Below are 25,536 nucleotides of genomic sequence, written 5' to 3' on the forward strand. Positions count from 1 at the left end.
ATAAGGTAAGCTGTGACGATTACTGTGACAGTACTGTATTGCAGTATATATATATATATATATATATATATATATATATATATATATATATATATATATATATATATATATATATATATATATATATATATATATATATATATATACACATACTGCAGTACAGTACTGTATACTGTATATACTATGACAGTATACACTATTGTATATGTGTATACTATACATAGTCTATGTACATAGACTATGTATAGTATACACATATACAATAGTGTATATATGTTGATGTTTTCGCTTTAGGTATTTCTTAGTATCTTCGCTAAGCATACCTACTGATGTTTTATTTATTTGAAATCGAACTGGGCTTACATCCAAATATTTAGATAATTTCACATTAGATTCACTACTTGGGTTTAAAACATTCTCATGAATAATCTCTTCTGGGATATAGTCCTGATCAAAATCATCAAAATCTTGGTTATGTTCTGGTAGATTAGGAGTGCCTTTGTTCTAATTTCGCACTTCGTTTAAATGAGAATGACACATAACAGTGCCAATGGGATGATTTATTTTATACATTTTAAATACTGTTGTTAACAAGGTTATGGGAACTGAGCGTGTAGTTGGTGCTTTTGTTTGTTTTGATTTATCATGATTAGGATGCCCACACTTTTTAGACGGTTTCCACCCAATACCATTGATGAACTTGTGATATGCACATAATTTTTCACTTTTATTTAAACTTCTCATAAGCCTATTTTCGATAAGATTTAGCTCATTCCATTCATGGTTTGTCGCATTCAGTTTTAAATTTGTAAAGTGCTTTGACACACTCTATCCAATTACATTATGGTATCGCTTATAAGAATTACAACCACCTTGTTGATTCAAAGTTGATTCTTCATAATTAATTATGTTAAGTTCTAAAATTGAAAATAAATAAAACAGTCAAAAATAAAATATCCATTAAATTTAGAAATTATTATAAAAAATAAACATATCATACAAAACTTATTCCAAAGTTTATTCCAAATTCTTTCTTACCAACAATTTTTATTTTTAGTTTTATTTTAGTTTTATTTTTAGTTTGCTTTTACAGGTGGATATGCAAACATTATGGGGAAGTAATGCCCAGTGTCTTAAAGAGAGGCAGAGGGTTACGAGACTAGTGTTCTACCAAGTAGCCTATAAAAAAGATATAAGGAGTTATTTTATTAAGAAAAAAAATTTAGTCCATAACCATCCACATGGGCCTGAGCAATTCTTTATGTATAGTTCGGAACGTCAACCAAAAGGAGTTCTCCAACAGCAGACAATGCTTCTGCTATCTCATGGTGCTAATCCTACTCTTGTAACAGACAATTTAAACAGACATGGTTTAAAGACAAGACCTGGTGATATTTATAACATAAAGCAAAGAATGAAATTTAAAGGTTTTTGTTTTGATTGAAACTTAAATTTCAAAATGTATGTCTTTAAGTTATTCTCTTTTTTAAATGATTAATTTGTTTCCTTATCAAATAAACAGGTCCTGCTCTTGATGAAATTATTAAAGTTCTGGAATTACCAAACGTTATATCCCATATTGATGCCGATCTTGATAGAAAAGTAGAGTGTATCTCATGGACAACAACTGAACAAATAAAATTGTTAAAAAAGTATCCCGAGTGTATCATGCTTGATGGTACCTATAAGGTTTGTGTTAACCTAGGTTTAGTGCGTGGCATAACATTTAAGGTTATACTTCTCCTTAAAACAATAGGTATTTTAAAAAATTAATAAATTGTTATAAATAAATTTCCTATAAATATCGAGATTAACAACTTCTCTATGCCATTATACACAATGGCTGTTGTGGATCAAACTGGCATGGGGAGACCTGTAGTGCAGTCTTTAGTTTATCGTGAGGATCAGTCACATCTACAGCTCCTAATGACACATGCTAAGGAATGGGTCGGGATTGAAACTTTTCATAAGTCAATATTCATGGTTGATAAAGCTCAAGCAGAAATATCTGGACTACAGTCTGTTTTTCCAGGAAATAAAATATTTCTTTGTCGTTTTCATGTAGCTAAAGCTTTTATTTATCAAATTAAAAAGGGTAGATTTACAACTGATGATCAGGAATTATTATTCAAGGTTTGCAATTATAATATTAGTGTTTTTTGTTGTTTACCTTACTCACTATTGGAAAATATTTTTATAAAAAAATTGGAAAAATGCAACTATATGCTCACTTTTATATATAAATGTTTTATTAGGCTACACAGAAATTAATGTACGGTAATCATGCAGCATGCACTGAAGCCTTGTTAAATATTGAAAAAAATTTCCCAACAATCTATGTGTATCTTCAAGAAAACTGGCTGACAATACCAGAAATGTTTATGGGTCACTATAGAAAAGGTCTATTGCATTTAGACAATCACACTAATAACAGACTCGAAAGGTACTTATTTTAAGAGTACTTAAATAATATTAATGGAAAAGTCTTGTGATTAGAAAAAGTTTTACATCAAACAAAACCATGATTTTTTACTAAAGCAATACGAAATTTTTTTAAATATTGAAGTAAATTTTTTTATTAACCATTTTACAATTATTTTTAGAATAATTAATATTATTATTCTGATTAGATATCATAGAACACTGAAAGATGTTGGCCTTTTGTCACGCATGTCACCTGGAAATCTTATAGATAAAATTCTTAAGGTTAATAGAGTGCAAATAGAAAAATCTAAACATGCAGACTTTGACCAGCAACTTAAAGTTAATAATAAACTTCCAGAGCCACTCAAGTTTTATTCGCGTCATGTTTCTTCTTTTATTCTTCGTCATCTCATTGAACAGTATGACAAAAGTTTAAAATCTGATTTTAGTTTATATGATGTTATTACTATTTATTGAATGTAATCCTTTTTTTATTACTGTTTGATTTTCAATAAGGCTGCAAAAAATTATTATTCACTTTATTGTTTTGTAGGACAGTGATTCATTACAGGTAATCCATCGTCAAACAACTTTTTATAACATAATAGACTGGGTTTGTGTCTGTGATGCAGCATCAGGGTTTGGAGTGCCATGTGCACATGTTTTTTTATGGGGTTTCTTGTTCCAGTTGAGGTACGTGTATATTGTGACTACAGCTGTTTTAGATAAATATTACACAAATAAATATTGATGTTTTTTCACAAAAGCATGCAAATAAAACACATTTGATCAAATCAGTATTAGCAGTTTTTAAAGGAAAATAATAATAGTATAGGTCCGTATTATTTCATTATATAACTTTATGACCATATTTAAGTTTCAATCCACGTATGTTATTGATTGCTAAACTAAAATTTATTTGATTAATAATCAATTTACAATTTAGTAAACAAAACATGTATTGTAACGTTGTACACAATTTACTAGTTATTGAATGTTCTGATTTTGTTTATTATAAAAGAAGTTATTTTAACAAGTTGCCTTGTCATTTAGGTTATCTAAGGAGCAAAACAAACGAAGATACTTTGATACATTAATTGCTTTTTTTTATTGCTAAATTGACTGTTTGTTATAGTTCAATTAAATGAATAAATTATTTTTATTTAATTTTTATTTAAATTTGTGTACACTGAAATAATGGTTTTTCAAAACATTTTTCAACTTCACACTATTTACAGAAATTATTTACAATAAAATTGATTTATTTAGATGGATTTCACGTAATCCTGAAGTAAACCAGGTAAGTTTTGACCAATCGCCATCTCATATTACCTCAAGTATAGAATCATTACCTCTCTGTTGTGCCACATCCAAGCAAAGATTTACTACAGCAATGAGTTACCTTCAATCAATAGCCTCCTTGCTCTCTGAAATGCCACCCCAAAAATTTGAACTTGCGATTACCTGGTTAGAATCTATTAATCAACAATGCATTTCTGGTGAATGGGAACTTATGGTATGTCAATGGATTTTACATGCTTTCAGTTTTTGAATCATTTAAGAAATGCATAAGAAAACTTATTAGTTTTTTTAGTTTCAAAGTGATCCTTGTCTAGAAGGTTTTACACCTACAGAAGTTCTATCATCAAAAGAAATTTTAGAAGTTCAGTCAACTTCAAGTGCAGATTTTATATCGACCCCACTTGAATGCAGAAATAAAGAAATATCTGAAGCAGTCTCTCAAAAGCCAGATACAGATTTAGTTTTAAGGCAACCCCAGCGGAAGCCACCTGGCCGCGTAGGTAAAAACAAACAGAGACTTTTTGACAAACCTTTAAAAGTATTTGAAAAGTTGGGTTCTTTTGAAAAAGATCATATCCATCTCTGTTGGTTTGTAGAAAGAACAGTTGCCCAGCAGGTTTTGCATGAGAGTGCTAAAATTACCACCTGCCAATTTTTAAAGCATTTATCGAATAAGATAGCAGATAAAAAGGCAAGTCTTGATGACATTAAGCAATATTTTGAAGAGGCTGCATGGGCTGAAGTTATCAAACAAGGTGAAGCTGTGAGCATTGAAGAATGTCCATGTCAATTATGCGGGCAATCGAAGGCGGATGGAAAAAGTCAAAAATGGCTTCAGTGTGATCATTGTTTAGATTGGTCACATTATGTTTGTCTAAAAATATCTTGCAAACCTAAAGGGTATTGGTTCTGCGCTCAATGTAAAGTAAGGAAATAGTGGAATTTAGGTTCATAACATAAAATATTAAAACATGTTTGAAATATCTATTTATGTTTGAAATATCTATTTATGTTTGAAATATCTATTTATGTTTGAAATATCTATTTATGTTTGAAATATCTATTTATGTTTGAAATATCTATTTATGTTTGAAATATCTATTTATGTTTGAAATATCTATTGTTGCGACATAATTTATTATTTATAGTAATGGTTAATATATTATAAAGAGCATATTTATATCTAATTACATTATTAGGAGCATACTCCATATTTCTTTATATTTATTTATTTAATGTGTCATAATATAAGTTAATATATTATAAAGAACATTTTAATTAGCTTTCAATTAGCAATTAGCTTCATGTTTCTTTAAATAGTGTCCTTTTTTTGAGAAATTGTCTGATGTTTAAAAATATTTCTTTTTAAATAGCCCTTTCGTGCTTCTGTCAAGCATTTCTCGCTTTAATTTGATTTTTCTTGAAAATATTTGAATGTAGAAATAATTTTTGCTGATCTCTGCATATTTTTTGTTGCAAGTTACATTTTATTGTTTTTGATTTTTGTTATTTATTAGCTTTAAAAAATTAAAGTTTATTATTATTTTTGTTTCTTTGGGAGCCATTATTTTAATTCATATTTTAGAATTTTCAAATTTCTGAAATTTGTAGATTTTTGAATTTTAATTTAAAGTTAGTAATTCTAGAAATATTGGTATTTTAATAAATTATTAGCTTTTATCATTAGAAATTTTTCTGCTATTTATTAGGGCATCAGGCCTCGGCGGGAAGCGATAGTTATAGCGACATTAATGCTATAACTATCGGATATAATCCGGGATATAATCCAAATAGGAGTTCAAAAAATGGAGTTTTATACTCATTGAGCATCCCAAATTTTTTTAAATTGCACAACATATTTTCTACTATATTTTTAAAGTCCGAGTCCTTCTGATTCCCTGTAAACTTCGTAACTACATCTTTAAAAGAATTCCATGCTGACCTCTCAACATAGTTCGTCATGTTTTTGAAGTTGTTATCTTCCATTAGCCTAAGAATGTACTGACCAACAATAACTCTCGAATAACTTACAAATGAACCAACAAAAACTCTCTCCTTCAGCTTTGCTTCAGACATTCCAAGAAATTTGCTTGAAAGGTGTTTTAATGTCTTACCATCTTTTAGCAAAGCCTTCACAAACTGCTTCATCATGCCAAGTTTGATATGGAGCGGTGGTAGAGGATCCTTTTTAGGATCAACCAAAAATTCAAAGTGCACGTTTTTCTCTCCAACATTCAATGTTCTTTTTGGCCACACTTTCTGGTTCCAATGTTTAGCTTTATCACGACTATCATATTCACACAAAAAATAAGGAAATTTTGTGTAACCACCTTGCTGTCCAAGTATCATAGAAAATAATTTAAGATCCCCAGAAACTACCCACTCGAGTTCTTTGTACTTATCCAAAATCTTTATGATGCTTATCCAAGATTTATACGAGGAAGTCAAATATCTGGTGCTATGTGGTATTATTGGAAGTAATCATTGTGTTGTTATTGTTGTGTTGTTTTTGAGTTGATAGACAGCTTGACTTACCTTCCCGCTGGTGTCTATTGTTAAAAACGACTATTATTTAGTTTCATTACTGCAACTCACAGCCTCTAATTAATCACTAAAAGTCAAGATAAAAGATTTTGCTATAGTATTTGGTTTAAAGTTGAATTTTATTTTTATTTTTAAGTGTTGCCAATAGGTTTGCTCTTTCAATCAGATTTTATAGTTTACTTTTCAACAAATACTTTGAAACCATTGAAAATTTATTTAGCAATGTCTCAGACATTATGTCTGTTATTTGTTTATAGGTACGCTTAATAAGTGCGAACTGGTATAAGTCTGAAGCAGATGCAAAACCTATCATTACTGCAAACTAGCATAAGTGCGCCATAAGAATTTGCAGAAATCGGCACAAGTGCGAACTGGTATAAGTGCGATGCAGTTGCACTGTCAGACATAAGTGCAAATGGCTTAAGTGCGCCAAAAATAATTGCAAACATTGCCACAAGTGTGTCATCATAATTGTGAACACCAAAATTTTATTAAAAAGTATTTAATGGACTCCTGCAACAAAACTAATATATATATATATATATATACGGTAAAAAAATATCCCCGACAATTCATTTACAAAAATATATTCCTTAATTAGTTCCATTCTATTAACAACTCCCTCTCTGGGTTCATTAATATGTACCTTTGTTATAAAGTTTTATTAATAAATTATTTCTTGGGTTTCTGTTTTTTGGTTTTTCACGGAAGTGTAGTGAATTTTTATGTTACTTAGCTTCGATGATCATTACGCCCTTAACTTTCAAAATAGCAACACTTTTAATATTATTTTTATAAATCTCCATGTTAATTTTCACTGTACGTAACACCAAACTTTTCTGATAAATACCGTGAACTTTCACTGTACAGTGAATTTTCACTGTATTTAGCAAAAAACGCTTTCTTAGGTACAGTGAATTTTCACTGTACCTAACACCAAGCAATAAATTTAAAGGATGGTTGAATCGTATTTTATGTTCGTAAACTAAAGCAGTAAAAAGCGCAACTTTTTTATTACGTAATAAAAAGTAATTAAAAAGTTCTTTTGTTTTCGGATTATTTTTAAACAAAAGAGCTTGCATAATTAAGAATTTTACAAAATTTTCAATTTTATTTTAAAGAAAAGTTTTAAATTGAAAATATTTGTAAAATGGAAATAAGTGTCTTTTATTTAAAAAACTGTAAAATGCCAAGACCTCAAGCATCTTGTATTATTGTTCCAGATAATGAGTTAGGTTCATTATCTTTTTAATATACAGACCTAATCAGTGGCGTACCTAGGGTAAATAGCGCCTGGGGCAAACACCGATCTCACGCCCCTCCTCCCCACATAAAGTGCTTAATTACAATTTTTTAGTAAATGATGACAAACTTTATTTTATATAATATATTTATTTTATATGATATACCTTTTCTTAATTTATTTTATATAATTCTCGCTTATTGTATCGCAACCAAGCCTCTTTTGCGCCCCTTTCAGGCTGGCGCCCATGGCACGTGCCCTGCCTGCCCTACCCTAGATACGCCACTGGACCTAATGGCTAAGGTCAAATGAGGTTTGGCCTAGACCGATGTGCTTGTATTAAACTAATGCTTTTCTTTTTTTTCTCACCCGCTCTTCAAAAGGGAGGCAAACTCAGGGTCGACGTTCTTCTGGGTTTTCCCTGGAGAGGAGTGAGCAGTTTGCAAGGCAGTTGCTGGAAGACTTAAAACACTACAATACCTCATCTTTTATCAGATGAAAGTTCCGTCGCAAACAAGGCTTTAATTTTAAATGAATTTCTTAAACTAGTCATATTAACTTACCTAATTTGAATAAATTAAAAAAAAAAGAAAAAAAAAAAAAAAGATAAAATTTAAGAAAATGATAATGAAGAACTTTTATCGTAGAAGTACTCAAAGAACGTGATTTAAAAACATATTTTAGGTCTTTAGAATTATTGCATAATTATTGCATAATTATGCGCTTTTCCATTAAAGACGCAAAGTTGCGCTTTTCACTGTTTCAGTTTACGTAAAATAAAATACGATTTAACCTTAAAGGATTACAATTTTATAATAATAGTTATATCTAAAAGTATATTCATTTGCTAAAACCATTAATTTTATTACCACGTTTTGTTATTGTTTACGAAAGAGTTCCACTGTTTAAAACAAATGTTATCGAATTTCAAAAATATAAAAAAACAATATTTTTTGAATATTTTATTCGAAATATTTTAAATCGATATTTTAGAAGAAAAAAATTATCACTTATAAGAATGAATTAGTTACAATTTTTGACATCGTAAAATTGATATATGAACAAAATGTGTATAATAATTAGAATAATTATAATAATTTCATCAATAAAGATAAGACATAAATATAAATTTATGTATAAATTTTTTGTGGCCTGGATTTTTTGCTGGCCTTAAGGCATGTGCCTTATTTGCCTAAGGGTTAATCCGGCACTGGAATGAAGCCTCGACATGTATCTTTCAGGCAAAAAAAAAAAAAAAGAAGCAAGACATCTTTTATCTGTGCAAATATATAGCTCTTAAAGTGGGAATCTCGCCTTTGAAAAAACAGCTAAAATATAGCAGCTTTTTGTGGTTTTTATGCTTTTTAAAGATTCAAATTTACATCAAATAACTAATTTAGTAACAATATCATGTGACTAAACGATATGGGATTCTATGGTTGTTAAACTTCACATTTTTGTGTACTTTGTCTGCAAAAAGAGTGCTTTTTTTGTCCTGGTTTGTATAAAATATGGGGTTAAAAACACATAGCTAGAGGCATTTTTTCTAATTGTTCTGAATTTAAAACACATAAAAACCTCTTTATATTTTAGTTGTTAAACCCACAGGTTTGCTTTGTTGTTTTTGTTTAAAATGATTGACCAAGTATTGGAAATAATAACAACTTTTTTTCATATTGTTAAAATTACTTTAGAATTGTAAATTCAAAATTAATTGGTAATTAATAAAATAGTTTCAAAATTAATGTTAGAATCAAGTTTTTTTATATAAATCAAATATATTTAACCTTGATGTGCTTTTTTTTTTGTATTGAAGTATCTCCTAAAATCTTTTATTGCTTTGACCAAGTTTGTTCTACTATCTAAAAATGTAAAAACAAATTATATGTGTTTTCCGGGAAAAGCCACAACATCAAAGTAATTACATTTAAGCAGTCAACAGCCTATACAAATAAAAAGATTTCTTACCACCACAAGCTTGTACTGAAATTTTTTTTCAAAGATCAGTTTTTTAAGCACTGAAATGCCATATAAAAGAAAAATTCATCAAGATTGTCGGCAATCTGTATGCTTCTTTTGTTTTTCAAAATGTGACAGACATATTTCTGATTTTATCAAGAAAAGAATAGGTAATTTTTCTGGAAATTCCGTTGATTTTAAGGATGATAGAGTTCCATTGGGCATATACAATTCCTCCAGAGCAATGATACAAAAGCATGGTAAAGGAGATAGAAGCTTGCCTCTTCCCAAGCTGTATGACTTTAACAAAGTGATTATTAGACCACTGACCAAAGGATTTGATTCTTGTAATTTTTTTATTTGCCAGGTTGGCCAACTAAAAGGACATTCTACAAAGCTCACTTTTTCAACCGATCAGGATTTGAAAGAATCATCAAGTAGCTTCGATAAACTATGCTCAAATTGTCTCAGTGTAGTCAAAAGAGGAATAACACATGAATGTTCACAAGCCATCAAATTTGAAAACTTAAAGAAAATGATAGCAACTGATTCCAGAACTGCTGAAAAAATTGCGTCCTCTGTAATAACTCAAAAGGTATCCTCTCCACAGGGCACAATTAGGCTGAGCAGAGAAAGTGGTAAAGCTTTAACTATTCTTTTAAACCCCTCCAGAGCTCAGTGCATATCAAGAACTTCTCTAACTACTTTGGACATGGTTCAAGTTCAAATCAATACTGGTCTTTCAAATAAAAAGATTGAAAGTTTATTAAAAGTTTCCAAAATCTCACTTACAAAGCCATCAACAAAAACTGATTATTTGGCGAAGGTTGTTCACTGCAAGAGTTTAGGGGATTTTTATAACTCAGTTCTCAGAGTTAGAGCAACCACTTCACCGCTTCTCATCAAACTAAGTATTGATGGTGGAGGATCTTTCCTCAAGTTCAGCTTGAGTGTTATCTCCAATGGTGGATGTCAAAATGTCAAAATAAGTTCAGCCTTAAATGACAAAAGCTTACTGACTGTAGAGAATGGAAAAGAAACAAGTGCCAAGCGTCAGCTACTTGTTGCTTTTTCTGAAAATGTTTCAGAAACTTATGAAACTTATGTCAAAAAAATTTTAAGTTTATTTTGGAAAATTAATGTGCCTTTCTTTATTGCATGTGATATGAAGTTAGCCAATATCATCTGTGGCATTCAGTCTCACTCAAGCAAACACCTTGCTGTTGGTGTGATGCTAAATCTACTGACCTCCAAAAAACTTCAGATCCATGAGGATGCTATATAAAGCATTCATTGAGAAAGAGAATGGAAAAATGTGCGCAAGGGATTCTCATAATGTTGTTCATAACCAATTGCTTGACCAAGAAGATGTCAAACAAGTTATTGAGTTTATTCCCCCAATGGAACTTCATCTTCTCCTTGAGATTGTAAATCCTATTTACAGATCAATGCTAAAGATATGGCCTAAAGGCAAAAATTGGCCATTACTTCTCAAATTTAAATTACAACCTTATCATGGTGGAGAGTTTGTTGGGAATGGTTGTCATAAGCTTTTGAAGAATACGGATGTTTTGCAAAGAATTGTTGAAAGAGAAAAGGCAGACCATATGTTTAGTTTTGTGAAAACATTCCAACATTTTAAGAGTGTTGTTAGCTCCTGTTTTGGAAGGACATTAAATACTGTATATGTTCAACATATCAAAGACTTACAGAACTCATATCTTCAACTCCCAGTTTCAGTTACAAAAAAAGCCAATGCAGTGTTCTGCCATGTTTCTGAATTTATTGCTCTAAAGGGTATAGCATTTGAGATTTTTAGTGAGCAATCAACAGAAGCCTTGCATTCAATTTTCAGTGCTCAGTGGGCTAGGTACAAAAGAAACCCTGATCACCCTGGTTATGAAGACAAGTTACTGAAATGTGTTACTGACTATAACAACAAACATCTTTGAATTAGATTTTTTAAATAATTCTTTTTTCTTTTTAAACAGTCAAACTTGATATAAAACTTGTTGATAAGAAATATTCTTGTCTGAACTTTTTGTTTGTATTATAAACTATATTCATTTATTTACAGTTTCATAAAGTATCATAAGTTTACAAAAAATTAATCAGAAGTATATATCTTATTTTGCAAGTAATAAATAAAAAAATCTCAACAGCATTTAGAAGAAAAAGCAATAAACATTATAACACCACCATAAAGTAGTTTTTTTTTTAAAGGAAATCATTTCATGTCTGTATGTATGTGCTTTTTCAATGGGAGATTAACGTTAAATGGGATTTTCTTTTGTTTCAGTAAACATATATTTCTTATTAAAATTAAAAAAAGTTGTTATTATTTCCAATACTTGGTCAATCATTTTAAACAAAAACAACAAAGCAAACCTGTGGGTTTAACAACTAAAATATAAAGAGGTTTTTATGTGTTTTAAATTCAGAACAATTAGAAAAAATGCCTCTAGCTATGTGTTTTTAACCCCATATTTTATACAAACCAGGACAAAAAAAGCACTCTTTTTGCAGACAAAGTACACACAAATGTGAAGTCTAACAACCTTAGAATCCCATATCCACTAGTCACATGATGTTGTTACTAAATTAGTTACTTGATGTAACTTTGAATCTTTAAAAAGCATAAAAACCACAAAAAGCTGCTATATTTTAGCTGTTTTTTCAAAGGCGAGATTCCCACTTTAAGAGCTATATATTTGCACAGATAAAAGATGTCTTGCTTCTTTTTTTTTTTTGCCTGAAAGATACATGTCGAGGCTTCATTCAATTAAATTTTGAAACTTTCTTAGTTGATAATAAGGTTAGAATAAAAACGTAAAGTATCCGTTGTCTCTTTTTAAAGAGGCTTTTAGTGCCATACCCTATACTTTAGGTCCCTGTACACAAACCACAAGTGTTAGAGAGCTGATTTTTTGTCAGGTTATAGCTAACACATATATGTAAAGAGTTTTTTTGATTTTTTTAAAAAACTCCATACCCAAAAGTGAAAAAAAAAAAAAATAGATTTACAACGAGGCTCCAAGTGCGAATAGTAGCGCAAAGTGCTATAAACTTTAAATGTGTTTTTCTCCTTGGGCTATAGAGATTAGATTTAGATTTTTACATCTGGTGATATCTGAGACCTTGCAGATTAATGCCCCATCGGTCGTTTTTTGGTCCTCAAAATTGAGGTTGGGACCATTTTTGGATAGGTGCGCTGTAAATTCTAAAAATGTTACAAAACTACTAGGAAGTGCCGATTCCAGCTCATTGCTACTTTTTTTGCATAATAATGTCGATTTTCCGGCAGATTGATATTTTTTTTATAATGTGTTCACATTATGAAAAAGGTGTTTGTCTTATTGTTTGTGCATGTAGTTGTTTTGGTTCTTCTTCAAATGCATTTTTTAAAATGGGTAAGGTATTTAATTTTTTGCGATTATCATTGTGGAATTGTGTAGCAATTCTGTGTAATTCTGGGTCAAAAGTGGGATTAATTATTTGCTGTAGTTCACTGTAACAAAATTCCTCATATTCATCTTGTTCTGTAATACTCATTGACATTTTTTATAACAAGAAAAAAGTTTTTTTCTTTGTATAATTTACAAAATTAAATTTAAAAAAGGAATGCTTGAGAAGGGTGAGTTTGGTCCGAGCAATAATCCGGCTCCAACAGATTGATAACCTTTTCCATTTTTAACAAAGAGTCCTTCACCAATAGTAGGTTTTACCCAAGGTCTTAAAAAGATTCCTGATCCTGCAGCAGTCATTTTCATTCCATTTCCATTCTTTTTCAAGTAAACGATTCCTCTTCCAGCAATTTTATCAACCATAGCAGAACCAGCAGAAGATCCTACACCTGCTAACAATCCTGTGGCTAGAGCAGGAACTACTCTTGTTGCAAGAGTGCTGCCTAACATACCTAATAACGGTAAAAGAGCTCCGATAAATCCGCCTTCAATGGTTGAGTTGTATGATAATTGTTTTCTGCTCAGTTTGAGTGTGACTCCTTTTCCAGCTTCATACGCTTTTGTAATTTTGTTCAATTGCGCACGAGTGATAGCGAGAACATGTTCACCGTTCAAGTCTTGATGAGATAGTCTTATACTAACATCAGTCTTTTCTTGCATCGCTTTTTTTATTTTGTCAGATTGACTTTGCGAGATGTTAATTTTTACTTTTTGGTAGTTGTTCATTTTTTAAATATAAGAAAAAAAATTATCGCTGAACTGCGCTGCTTGTAAAAAGGTCTTGAAGCACAGAGTTTATTCTTTCTCTAACGTGAAATCGGAGGATAATGTCTTCACCTCTAAAGTCGATCAAGTTACCGTTTTGATCTACAATTCTTGATTCCATTCTTGAAATTCTACCCACCATGATAGGCAAGTATATCAAGTGGAAAGGCTTTTCGCTAATTTTATAGCCCGGACCAGAGTCTGGATGAAAAGAGTAAATGTCAGATGTTCTTTTTCCGTTATCATAAGAGGCTCCGATCACATCGTTTGTGATTCTGATGATAGCTATATCATCTATTTTCGGAAGTGATTCAGACTCGTAATAATCGATATAACTTGTGACTTTATCTGGATTTGCTGGATCATCCTTTTTCTCTACATAGGTATATTCTTCTTTATTAAATCCTAGAATAGTAGCTAAACTGTTATTCACGTTGAAATCCACCCAATATTTTGTTGTTGCTCCAGGTTTTCCAAATTTCAGAGTAGATCTTAAAGTGGTTAGGTTTGCACCGATAACAACACCATCATCTCTATACAAGTTTCCAACTTGTTTTTGCATTTCCTTCTGAATATAGTCATTAATCTCGCTAATTTCATACGCTCCTTCTTCGATGATAATGGTGTAGCTGTTTGAACCGGAATTGGGACTGTATCTGAAAACATTATTTGTTGAGTTGATGTTGGTGTAGCTGTGAACAGAGTCAAAGCCTACAAGAGCCATTTCATACTTTTTACTAGGTTCGAATTCGATAGGATTATCAAACTCAATTTGGATGATGCTGTTTCTTACGGTTGGAGTTTCTTTTTTTGCTTTTGCAAGGAGATAAAATCCGCTCATCTTTTTATATAGAGTTGGGAAAATAAAAATTGTCAAATCCGCTTCGATATTTTCCACAATCCTTTTTTGAGGATAAGTCAATGACGGCAAATCCGTGAGGTTGAGACCAGCAATATTTACAAAACTTTTTAAACTCTTCTATTTTCATATCGCTTGAAACATGATCTTGGTAAATGTGGTTAATGTTTTTCGAGTCTTGAGGAAACAAGCAAATGAAATTAGCGTTTTCTCGAATGGTTTGTCTAGGTAGCATAAAATAGTTTTGAGCGAGGTAAAAGCAGTCAACGTTAGAATGTCTTCCTCGGATATAGTATTTTTCGCACTTGTTTTGTTTAGTCAATTGCAAATCGTCAAAGATCATTAAATTGTTTTTGGATGAATCAAGATCTTCTGGTTCTGGCACATCGTCAGCTGTTTCAAAAAATTGACATTCCATATCCTCTGTGTTATTCCATTTTTTTGAAATTTCATCAATAACACATTCAGGACTCACGTTTAATTGTTCAATTTTGCTTTGAATGTTAAACAAATCAAGAATAACCTCTTTCGGTAATTTCTTCTCGAACGAGTTTTTTAATATTTTATATTCTGGCTGAAAAAGAGATTTTCCAAACACTTGTAAATGATTATAGTCTAGCCATCCAGGTCTTAAAAGTAAATTGAGCAGCAGCGTCGTTTTACCACAACCTGATTTTCCAATAATGATTCCACGTATACTTCTAGGCAAAAGTTTGTTGTTTTTCCTTTTGCTTTTATTTACATTCCATGACAAATCAATCACTTCCATTTTTTATTATGTTGAATATAAAAAATGTATTGCGTTAAATGTAAAAGAATAACAGAAACGAACAACTTGCATCATGCTATAAGCAAAAGCAATAGAAATATGCTTAAAGGAACTTGCGTCATCTGTGGAATAACCAAAAACAAGTTTGTTTCTGCGCATGCGCTTAGCGGAGGAGACTTGGTGGAATCGATCAACAAACTCTCAAACAAAATCAAACTTCCATGGGCAAAGTTTCCAGGAGAAATGCACGTTCCAGGTATGAACTTTGCGGGGCCTGGAACCAATTTAGATAAAAGACTCACTTCTACAGACATGTATCAAGATTGGAGCAAACCGGTGGATAGAGTGGACAATGCTGCATATCACCACGATTTAGCTTACAAGTATTTTAACGACAAGCAAAACAGAAATTTAGCAGATCGAATGATGCTTGAAGAAATGAACTCTATACAAAATCCCACTCAGAGAGAAATAAACGAGCGAAAAATCATCGAACCCATCATCAAAGCCAAAGCCAAATTCGGATTAGGTGTTAAAAAAATCACAGATTTTTCCACGGATTCGCAATCGAATATAAAAAAAAACCACCGGAGAACCTGAAATGGACTGATCAACTTGCAAACGAGCTTCATAAACCAGTAATGCATCATTTCAGAAGAAGAAAAGTGTTTGTGAATGACATTGATGAAATATGGGCTATAGATTTGGTCGACATGCAGTCGTTTTCAAAATTCAACAACGGAATTAAATACTTGCTCATGGTTATTGATGTGTTTTCAAATTATGGATGGATTGTTCCGTTAAAGAGTAAAACTGGAGTTGATGTAGCTAGCGCTCTAAGCAAAATATTTGAGGAGAGAAAGTGCGTCAAAATGTGGGTGGATAAAGGTAAAGAGTTTTATAACAAGCATGTAAAAGCTCTAGGTGTGCAATTATACTCCACTGAAAATGAAGAAAAAAGTTCCGTTGTTGAACGATGGAATAGAACAATGAAAGAGAGAATGTTTAAATACTTTTCAGCTAACAACACCAATAAATACATTGACGTTTTAGACAAAATGGTTGATAACTACAACCACACCAAACACTCTTCCATTAAAATGACTCCAGTTGAAGCTAGCGATGAAAAGAATAAAAGCAGGGTATGGATAACCCTAAATGGAAAGGTGAGAACAGAAAGACAAGAACCTAAATTTTCCATTGGAGATAAAGTGAGGATCACTAAAAAGAAATCACATTTTGAAAAGGGGTATACACCGAGATGGACAGAGGAGGTTTTTACTATATCAAAAATTCAGTACACAGACCCGCCTACGTATAAAATATCAGACCATCACAGCGAAGAAATACAAGGTACATTTTATGAACAAGAAATGCAAAAGACCAATCAAGACATATTTAGAATTGAAAGAGTCATTCGCAAGCAAAAGAACAGATCTTTAGTCAAATGGTTAGGATATCCAGATTCATTCAACTCGTGGGTGAATAATGAAGAATTGATCCGTTTGCAAAAATAGACGCGTCGTTTTGTATGGCAAGAAAAAAAATTTTTTGAAATGACTTAAATAAATTCACGGCAAGAAAAAATGAATGCGACAATGAATGAGATAATGAATAAGATGATTATAAAAATAAATGTGTTTGAAGCTGATATGTATGAATGCATGAAACATATTGACTTGAATAAGTTCATGTCTAGGTACCAATTGATGTTGGATGAATTACGTTGTAGTATGTATGAAGCAGTGAATTTAGATAATATGGATGATATCCTTGAAAAGATGTATTATTTTGAAAATGAATTGGTTGATGATTTTTTAGAAATGGAACAGAAATTTCGATGGGATAGAGGAAATATGGAATTGGAAACATACATGAATAACTTGCGTAGATACTGTGGTATAATTAGTAAAATAATTTGTATGACGATAAGGTTAAGATATCCAGATTCATTCAACTCGTAGGTGAATAATGAAGAATTGATACGTTTGCAAAAAATGATGTTTAAAATTCGAATAATTTCATTAATCCGAAAAATGATATAAATAATTTTCTTTTCTATATAAAAGAAATGAATTTTATTACGATTGAAAATTTTGATGAGAGCAAATTATCAGTTGGAGAAATTTACGCGGCAACAAAACCAGTAGTATATCAAAAAGTACCCGTAAAATATTCTTATTCAAATGGAGATGGTCCTCTTGTATTACGAACACCTACATTATTTTCGTATGGTGTATGTGAGAATAAAGATCCGGCAACACAAAAATTGACTGGCTATTCCATGTCCTTCGTTTGCTTTGATGCTAAAAAGGGAAAGACAGAAGAAGAAGAAAAGTTTATTAGCACAATGGAAAAGATTACTTTGTTTATTAGAGGTGAAGTGGATAAATTGTCAGCCAAACTTAAAAAAGGAGGAAGAAAAAAGCAAATTAATTCAAACGAATTGAGTATTTTAAAATATAAACCTGATCATCCTGAAGTATCTCCTGTGTTTTATGCTAAAATGTTTATAGATAAAAATGAGAAAGATGAAATACTCATTACTTCTGTATTTCATAGAAGGAAAACAGATCTTGATATAAAATATGGTATCAAAGGAGAACGTCATAATAGAAATTTAGTCAGATCTTCTGGACATGATTTCCTCAATCAAAAATGTTATGCCATTGGAGGACTTAGAATTGAGGGAGTGTATATCGGTCCTTCTATTGTGTCTATTCAAGTTAAACTAGTAGAAGCAGTCATCGTGAAAAATGTAACTTTTTCTCATATCAGTATGATGGGAGAATTGGATGTAGAGGTTAAAGAATCGAACGATGATGAAATGTAAACTCTATGGAATTCTTCTAAATTTTAAAATTTTTCTGAATTTTAAAATGATCAACGTTGAAGGAATTGTACTACCGAACAAACCTCTAACCAACTTTCAATTAATAGATGCTGTGAAAAAGCTTAAAATTAAAAACTTTCGAGGTGTTTTTGTGAGGGATGAATTGCCAGAAAAGACAAGAAAAAAAGAATGTGGAATTGTCAACACGGGAGATTCTAGCACAGATGGATTTCATTGGATCTGTTGGTATAAAGACGGAGACAAAAAATACAGCTTTGACTCTTATGCTCAGCCTCCTCTTGTTGAGCTCATTGATTATTTAAAAAGCCCAGTCTTTTACAACAGCGAGAGAGTTCAATTTGGCGATACGTCTTATTGTGGTCACTTGTGTCTTTATGTTTTAAAAAAATTACAGGAAGGGGATGACTTTCAAAGCGTTGTTAACACACTTTGGTGAAAAAAAAGTCGTGTCTATATAAAATGATTGACAAATTTGGAAGAACTGAATTGGGAAGGTATTTTATGATCCTTCCTCATCATCAGCCATAACAGGTGATCTCTATGTCAGAACAGATGGAAACAGCACCATCACTGCAGACATGGATTTCAACTCTCATAAAATCATCAATATGGGTGAACCCACCAACGCACACGATGCTGCTACTAAAAATTACGTGGATACGCATGCTTCGGGTGGTACTGGCACTGTAGTGGGAACTACAGATTTGGATTTAAATTTTCACAAGGCGATCAACTTGAATGAACCGAGCAATCTTCACGACGCTGCCACAAAAAATTACGTGGACGTTAGCTCGAGCCTGTGTGTTAAAACAGATGGATCCAGTACAATCACGGGAATCATCGACATGAACTCTCACAAACTGATTAATGTGAGCGATCCTACCAATTTAAAAGACGCTGCAACAAAAGGGTATGTAGACACCAAAGTCTCTTACAATAATATTTCTTACGTAGACATTAACATGACAGCTCATAAATTGATTAATTTAGCTGAACCTACATCAGCCTCAGATTCAGCTACGAAAAATTACGTGGATACGCATGCTTCAGGTGGGACGACTGTAGGTGCAGCAGATTTGGATTTGAACTCGCACAAATTAATTAACGTTCTCGATCCAACCAACGCACAAGATGGAGCGACAAAAAATTATGTGGACTTGCTGTTGCAAAAATCGAGTTTGACCAGTGTCGTTCCAAGCTCGAGTTTTACCAGTTTGGGGTTCAAGTCTCAGACCGTTGCAGCATTAACCACTTCGCCAGTGTTTGCGTTTTCTGGAAAATCAGGAGTGCTGAGAAGATTGTGGCTGGCTTTATACAGCACCTCTGGCACGAATATTCCCGGTCAAGTTTTCATTCGAATCTTTACTGACGGAGAAATCAATGTGGGGAACTACATTGAGGTGACCGACGGAATCGGCGTGGATCAAACAGGACTTGCCACCGATTTGCTTTTTTCTCCTTTGGGAGGAGCTTTTTACGCCAATTCTTTGCAGGGATGCAACATGTTTAGCACCACTTCCTTGGGAGGATATTTCACGTTGGACATGCCTTTCAGAAACGACGTCTCCATTCAACTCGTGAACAGAAATGCTACTGCCATCACGTATTGGATTCAACCGTTCATTTCCACACTTGCTTCTATTCCTGCTTCCATCCCTCTTTTCAAGCTGTACTGCAGAACGTTTCGATATTTGAACACCACTTACGGTAGCGAATACGTTTTGATGAACACCAACGGAAAAGGAAATGGTGTGTTGTTGAAATACATCAGAGTGCACATCATCGGCGCCTCTGGAAAATGGTGGGAATCTAGAGTCCGAATGTACGACGGAAATTTACCTCCAGGTAACGGCACTGTTCTCACTCCTTGGACACCGTACAACACCAACAATTACACCTACTTTCCTGGTTATGACGGTGATAGTACATGCTTCTTTTCATCCTCTGGACTGGAAGATTTTTACTTGTCGTCGTGGAACGGATCAAATGTGACTTCATTCAACAACAAATCGACTGGACTTCTTTACCAATCCACTTCATCCATCGGCTCTACATCCACCATTTCTTTTTACAGAAATTTCGGAGAAGCTGACTCCATGCCCAGTGTCGCAGCTGGTAGAAGACTCGTTGTCACGCTCAACTCTGGTGATGCTCAAGTCGGTCAATCCGGAAGCTTTTACCTTCTTCTCGGACAAGTCTATTATTACGCTTAATGTACAGATGAAAAAAATTTTTGAAAATGACTTAAATAAATTTCTATTGATATATAAACTGAAGATGAGACAGAGTGAAATAATAGAACGAATGAATGCAATGGAAGAACTAATGAGTTCAATGGGGCAAAACATACCGTGGAAAGATCTGTATAGTATTGAAAGAGATCTGGATAGACTTGAAAGAGATATGTTAAATTTACAAGATGAATTAACTGACGATATGCTTGAAATGTTTGAAGATTTAAGAGAAGATTATAGATATAGTTTAAGGCTTAATCGTTATGAAAGAGAAGATGATGAAAGCGAAGATGATGAAAGCGAAGATGATGAAAGCGAAGATGATGAAAGCGAAGATGATGAAAGCGAAGATGATGAAAGCGAAGATGATGAAAGCGTAGAATACATTGATGAAAAGAAATAGATTAAAGATTGAAGCATTGCGTAAAGGTTTTCATAAGGATAAATATAGAGTGTGTGCTTCTGCTGCTTAAACAGATTTTTAATTCTTTTTGAAGAATTAAAAAATTCAAGATGGAATAAAATGATGTATTAAAAAAATAATTTTTTTGTAAAATGATGTATTAAAAAAATAAATTTTTTCATTATGATCGAAAGATGTGTAATAAATCATTTCTTTTTTTCGACAAGTATTTGAAGCATCCTCCATCAAAAGTAGAAACTAGATATGAAATATTTGCTCAAAAAGACATCACATTAAATAAACTGAGTCATCAGAAAATAACTTTTATGTTTGGAATAAAACTTAAAAGCGGATTAGCTTTAGTGAATTTGAGGGAAAGCCTAAAATCAAAACTGGATTATTTCGGTCACAGCATGATGATATCAGAGTCGGTGGATAATGTGATCATGGAGATTTTAAATAACAGCAAGTCAGATGTCATTATTAAAAAAGGAGAAAGTTTATGCTTTGTCAATTTCATTAATGAGTGAAAAAAAATATTTTTTTTCGTTTAATATAAAATGGAATACAATTACGATGCTAAATCTAAACTTTATCCAGTTCTTCCAACAGCTCCTGCAGATGAAGGACATAGTTACCGTCTTCAGAAAATAAGCGAAATCCAAAAAGAGATGGACAACGAGAGGAAAAAGAGAGTACATTTGAGCAAAAAGTACCATCGCGCTTTCAGAATCATTTCTTTTGTAGACACTACGTTGCAAGCAGGTGGTGTTGCGCTTGGAGTTGTTGGAATTGGAACTTTGAGCACCATCGCTGCTGCCCCTGTTGCGATTGCGTGTGAAGGTGTGGCTATTGGAATGGGGTTTTTATCCATTGTAGGAGGTCAAGTAAACAAAAAACTAGCATTAAAAGCGGAGAAGCATAAAAAGATCAAAGTGTTGGCAGAGTCGAAATTGAACACCATCAACAGTCACATTTCAAAGGCTTTAGTAGACAACGTTGTGAGCGATTCAGAGTATGAATTGATTTTAGACGAGCTTCAAAAGTTTAAAAGCTTGATGAAAGAAATAAGAACTAAAACAAAAATCAACATTGACGAGATAACTAAAGAGTCGTTGATCCAAAAAGGAAGAGAAGACGCGATAAAAGCGTTCAATAATATGTTTAAGAAAAATTAAAGATTTTTCAACGGATTCGCAAGCGAATCTAAGAAATCGTAGATTTCCATGGATTCAAAGAATCTAAGAAAAATTAAAGAATCTAAAAAACTAATTTAAAAAACATAGATAAGTTTGTGTTTTACGTTTTTTTTTCTTGTGTTTTAAAAAATGTCCTTTTTTAAAATACTAGACCCTAACAAGAGGGATGAAATTGTGAGAGAATTTGTTGAAAGAAGAAAAAGAATCTATCAAGATAGTTTGAATGAAAATATTTATGATGCTAATCTTCAGACTGATTTGAGCAAGCTTTACAAGCCTCTGATTGAAAGCAATGAAAAGATGCAAAACGAACTAAAGAGCATCGCATACAGAGAGGCTGAAAACACTCCACTGGCTTTGACTTATCCAGAAAGCGAGCCGTCGTCAATTAAAAGAATGAATTTAGGAGGTATTGCGAGTTACTACATGGCTAAATATGCATCGAAAAAAGAATTATGCGATAGAGTTTTTGGAATTCATGCAGAAGGTGGAAAATTGCATATCGGTAAAGAAGAAGTAACCATCGATGAAAACGACGTCATTATTGGTGGAGAAAAGTATAATGGAACAATAGGACTTTGGGAGCTAATTTCAAGGTCGAAACCCGATAAAACCATGTACACTGATGACGACCTCAAAAATTATGAAGATTTACTTATTAACACTCAAGCAATGGAATCTGATGCAAATCCAAAAAGACCAAAAGCTTCGAGAGCTGAAAAATACGTCACGATTATAAAGCCTATTTGGGAAAAATTCATGATGAATAAAAAGGGTAAAAAAGGTCATGGTGTGATTATACTTCCGAGCGATCCAAATGCTCTTGTGGAAAAGCTCAACTTGAGTATCGCTGCATGGCATGCTGGAAATAAAGAGTCGAGAAATGTGGCTGTTTCCATTTGCGATGAGCTGTTGAGACAGAATAGGATTAATAAAGACGAGTACAAGGCTATGATCGCGTATATCGATATGAAATAAAAAAAAATCTATGGAAATAAAAATGATCGTTTATAGAAATAGATATGTTAAGAAGCATATTGTGGGTGGAAGTGGTATAATTGACACGCTTAAGAATTTCTTGAGAAGAGCAGCATCTTCAAGCGCTTCAAGAGCAGCATCTACTTTGGCTAATAAAATTGCAAAAACCGAACTGGGAAGAGAAGCAATCATGGCTACTAAATCTGCAGGAAAAGAGCTAGCTTCTACAGCCATTTCCACTGCTAGAGATGTGGCTATTGATAAAGGTAAAAAGACCATTGAGAAATTGTATTCCAAGACTGGAACTCCAAAGCCACATGAAGCTGCAAAGAATGATCTCAGCCTTAAAAGCAAAGAAATTATTTCAAGCATTGTTAACAGAGCAGCACCGATTATAGATGAATATTCTATGCTTGGATCAGGATTGTCGAAGAACAATGCGATTAGAATACAAGACCTGGTAAAAAAGGGAAATGGGATTTTGATTGCATGAGGATCTAAATTTTTTTTCTTTGATGAATAAAAATGGCAAATTCCGATGTTTTAAATTTTACAGAAGAGATTATTGTTGATGAAGAAATGGAGAGATTTGAATTTCATGAATACGAACCAGTGAATAAGAATCTAAACGTGGATGGAGAAATAAGAATCAATATTGAACAGCAAGATTTGTTCACGCTTCCATCTGAGGCGTACCTTTTGGTTGAAGGAAGACTTTTAAAAGCGGATGGAACTTCCTATGCGGATGCAGATGTCGTTACTTTGGTTAACAACGGTATCATGCACATGTTCAGTCAGATTTCTTATCAGTTGTCGAATCAAGAGGTGGAAACCATTTACGATCCTGGACACGCTACCACCATGATTGGATACCTCAAATATCCAGTAGAGTTTCAAATTTCAGAGGGTATGAACCAGCTGTGGCAAAGAGACATAACAGCTTTAGCAGATCTTGTCAACAACACTGGATTTAAGCAAAGACAAAATTACATCATTGTACAACCTGAAGAAAAAGGAACGTTTTTGTTCTGCATTCCTTTAAAGCACATTTTTGGATTTTGCGACGATTACGATAAAGTTCTCTACGGATTTAAGCATACACTTGCTCTTGTGAGAAAGAGCGATAGTGATGCTATTTTTAGAGCAGCTGCAACAGCTGCAGGAAAAGTGGATTTGACTAAATTGTCTTTGTTTATGCCTCATGTCACACCATCTGTTGTAACTAGTAACAATCTTTACAAAATCATTGAATCAAAAGTAGATGTACCATTTTCGTTCAGATCTAGACAATGTGATACCATCGCTGTTCCTGTATCAAACAACTTTAGTTGGAGGTTAAGCGCAAGATCTGCTAGTGAAAGACCTAGGTATGTCATTGTTGGATTCCAAACCAATAAATCTGGAAGTCAAGAATTAAATCCTTCAGTCTTTGATCACTGCGATTTGAAAAACATATATGTCACCTTAAACAGTGAAAGGTATCCTGCTGTTGATTACAATTTAGACTTTAATAACAACAAATACTCAAGAGCTTATAGAGACGCATGCAAGTTTGACAATAGGCTTTATGGAATTAGCGAAATTATGGCCCAACCTAATTTATCTGCCTTAAATTATAGATACATTTGCCCTCTTTTTGTTTTCGATGTAAGCAAGCAGGCTGAGAGGTTAAAAACTTCAGTGATAGATGTGCAAATAAAAGCTACATTCAATGCAAACGTTCCTGCAAACACTCAAGCCTTTGCTGTCCTCATTTCCGATAAATTGCTTAGGCTTAAATCAGATGGAAGCAGAATGAATATTGTTTATTAGGTGCAGAGCACCCACATGAATTCTTTGAATTTATTGATGTCCTTCAAAATAATATTTTTTTAATAAAAAAATGAGATATACGAAAAAGGATTTGAAAAAATTACTGAAAGAAAACGGAATTTCCAAAACGTCAAACAATAAAATGTCGCTCATGATGCTTGCGGTTGAAAACAACTTGATTGATAAAAACGAATGGATTAAAGACGTGAAGGAAGAGCGACCTGTGGGTAGACCGAAAAAGGATCTTAAAAATGGATTAAATCGGTTACAAGAAGAATAAAATGAAACAGTTTTTTCCGTTTTTTCTAGAATGTAGTATCAAAGAGGCTGACGCAAATAAAAAAAGACATCTTGAGCTTCTTGCATTTGGAAAAACAGGTGTTTTTCGTGAATCTGTTTACGTCACTGAAAACGGAGATTTTAATATTCCAAAAGAGTACAGTGATGGAGAGAGAGACAAGCTTTACCGACTTGTATGGAGTGGCGAGACGGAATATTCACGAATGGAAAAGAAAATCAAAGAGCATCTCAGTACTTGGAAAGGCTTGTCTAAAGAAGAAAGGCTAAGAATGATTGACAAGTATGTGCTTGTTTTGGATTGCGATTTCGAGGAGAAAAAAACATTTCTGGAGAATTAAAAAGCGCAATTTTAAATCATTCACTCGGTTCCAAAGACATTGTGTATGAAAACTTTAGAATACTTTGTATCCATGAAAATTCTTTGAAT

At 32.7% G+C, this 25,536-nt stretch overlaps 3 protein-coding genes across 3 annotated transcripts; 2 read left to right on the forward strand and 1 right to left on the reverse strand.

The window, feature by feature from the left end:
- Positions 1-1,138: 1,138 nt before the first annotated feature.
- Positions 1,139-4,822, forward strand: LOC149891801 (uncharacterized). Its single transcript, XM_090078008.1, has 8 exons — positions 1,139-1,427; positions 1,523-1,689; positions 1,810-2,133; positions 2,256-2,443; positions 2,631-2,883; positions 2,978-3,166; positions 3,629-3,940; positions 4,019-4,822. The coding sequence occupies exons 1-8, from the start codon at positions 1,262-1,264 to the stop codon at positions 4,661-4,663; spliced, it is 2,244 nt and encodes a 747-aa protein (XP_089934134.1). The 5' UTR covers positions 1,139-1,261; the 3' UTR covers positions 4,664-4,822.
- Positions 4,823-14,546: 9,724 nt separating this feature from the next.
- On the reverse strand, positions 14,547-15,370 carry LOC149891802 (uncharacterized). Its single transcript, XM_090080611.1, has one exon. The coding sequence runs from the start codon at positions 15,327-15,329 to the stop codon at positions 14,547-14,549; it is 783 nt and encodes a 260-aa protein (XP_089936737.1). The 5' UTR covers positions 15,330-15,370.
- An 8,206-nt stretch (positions 15,371-23,576) lies between these two features.
- Positions 23,577-24,809, forward strand: LOC149891803 (uncharacterized). The gene has a single exon (XM_090078009.1). The coding sequence runs from the start codon at positions 23,577-23,579 to the stop codon at positions 24,807-24,809; it is 1,233 nt and encodes a 410-aa protein (XP_089934135.1).
- Positions 24,810-25,536: the final 727 nt, after the last annotated feature.

Source organism: Hydra viridissima, unplaced genomic scaffold (genome assembly GCF_058129835.1).
Source record: "Hydra viridissima isolate aposymbiotic clone 2 unplaced genomic scaffold, HvirCarnegie_v1 scaffold_2, whole genome shotgun sequence".
Lineage (NCBI taxonomy): Eukaryota > Metazoa > Cnidaria > Hydrozoa > Anthoathecata > Hydridae > Hydra > Hydra viridissima.

Bases quoted from the DNA above. Each gene is read 5' to 3' on its own strand.
- LOC149891801 (XM_090078008.1), top strand. From the start codon at position 1,262: ATGTATAGTTCGGAACGTCAACCAAAAGGAGTTCTCCAACAGCAGACA. The intron at 1,428-1,522 runs GTTTTTGTTTTG...TCAAATAAACAG, and splicing joins GCAAAGAATGAAATTTAAAG to GTCCTGCTCTTGATGAAATT. The intron at 2,134-2,255 runs GTTTGCAATTAT...ATGTTTTATTAG, and splicing joins ATCAGGAATTATTATTCAAG to GCTACACAGAAATTAATGTA.
- LOC149891802 (XM_090080611.1), bottom strand. From the start codon at position 15,329: ATGGAAGTGATTGATTTGTCATGGAATGTAAATAAAAGCAAAAGGAAA.
- LOC149891803 (XM_090078009.1), top strand. From the start codon at position 23,577: ATGGAGAGATTTGAATTTCATGAATACGAACCAGTGAATAAGAATCTA.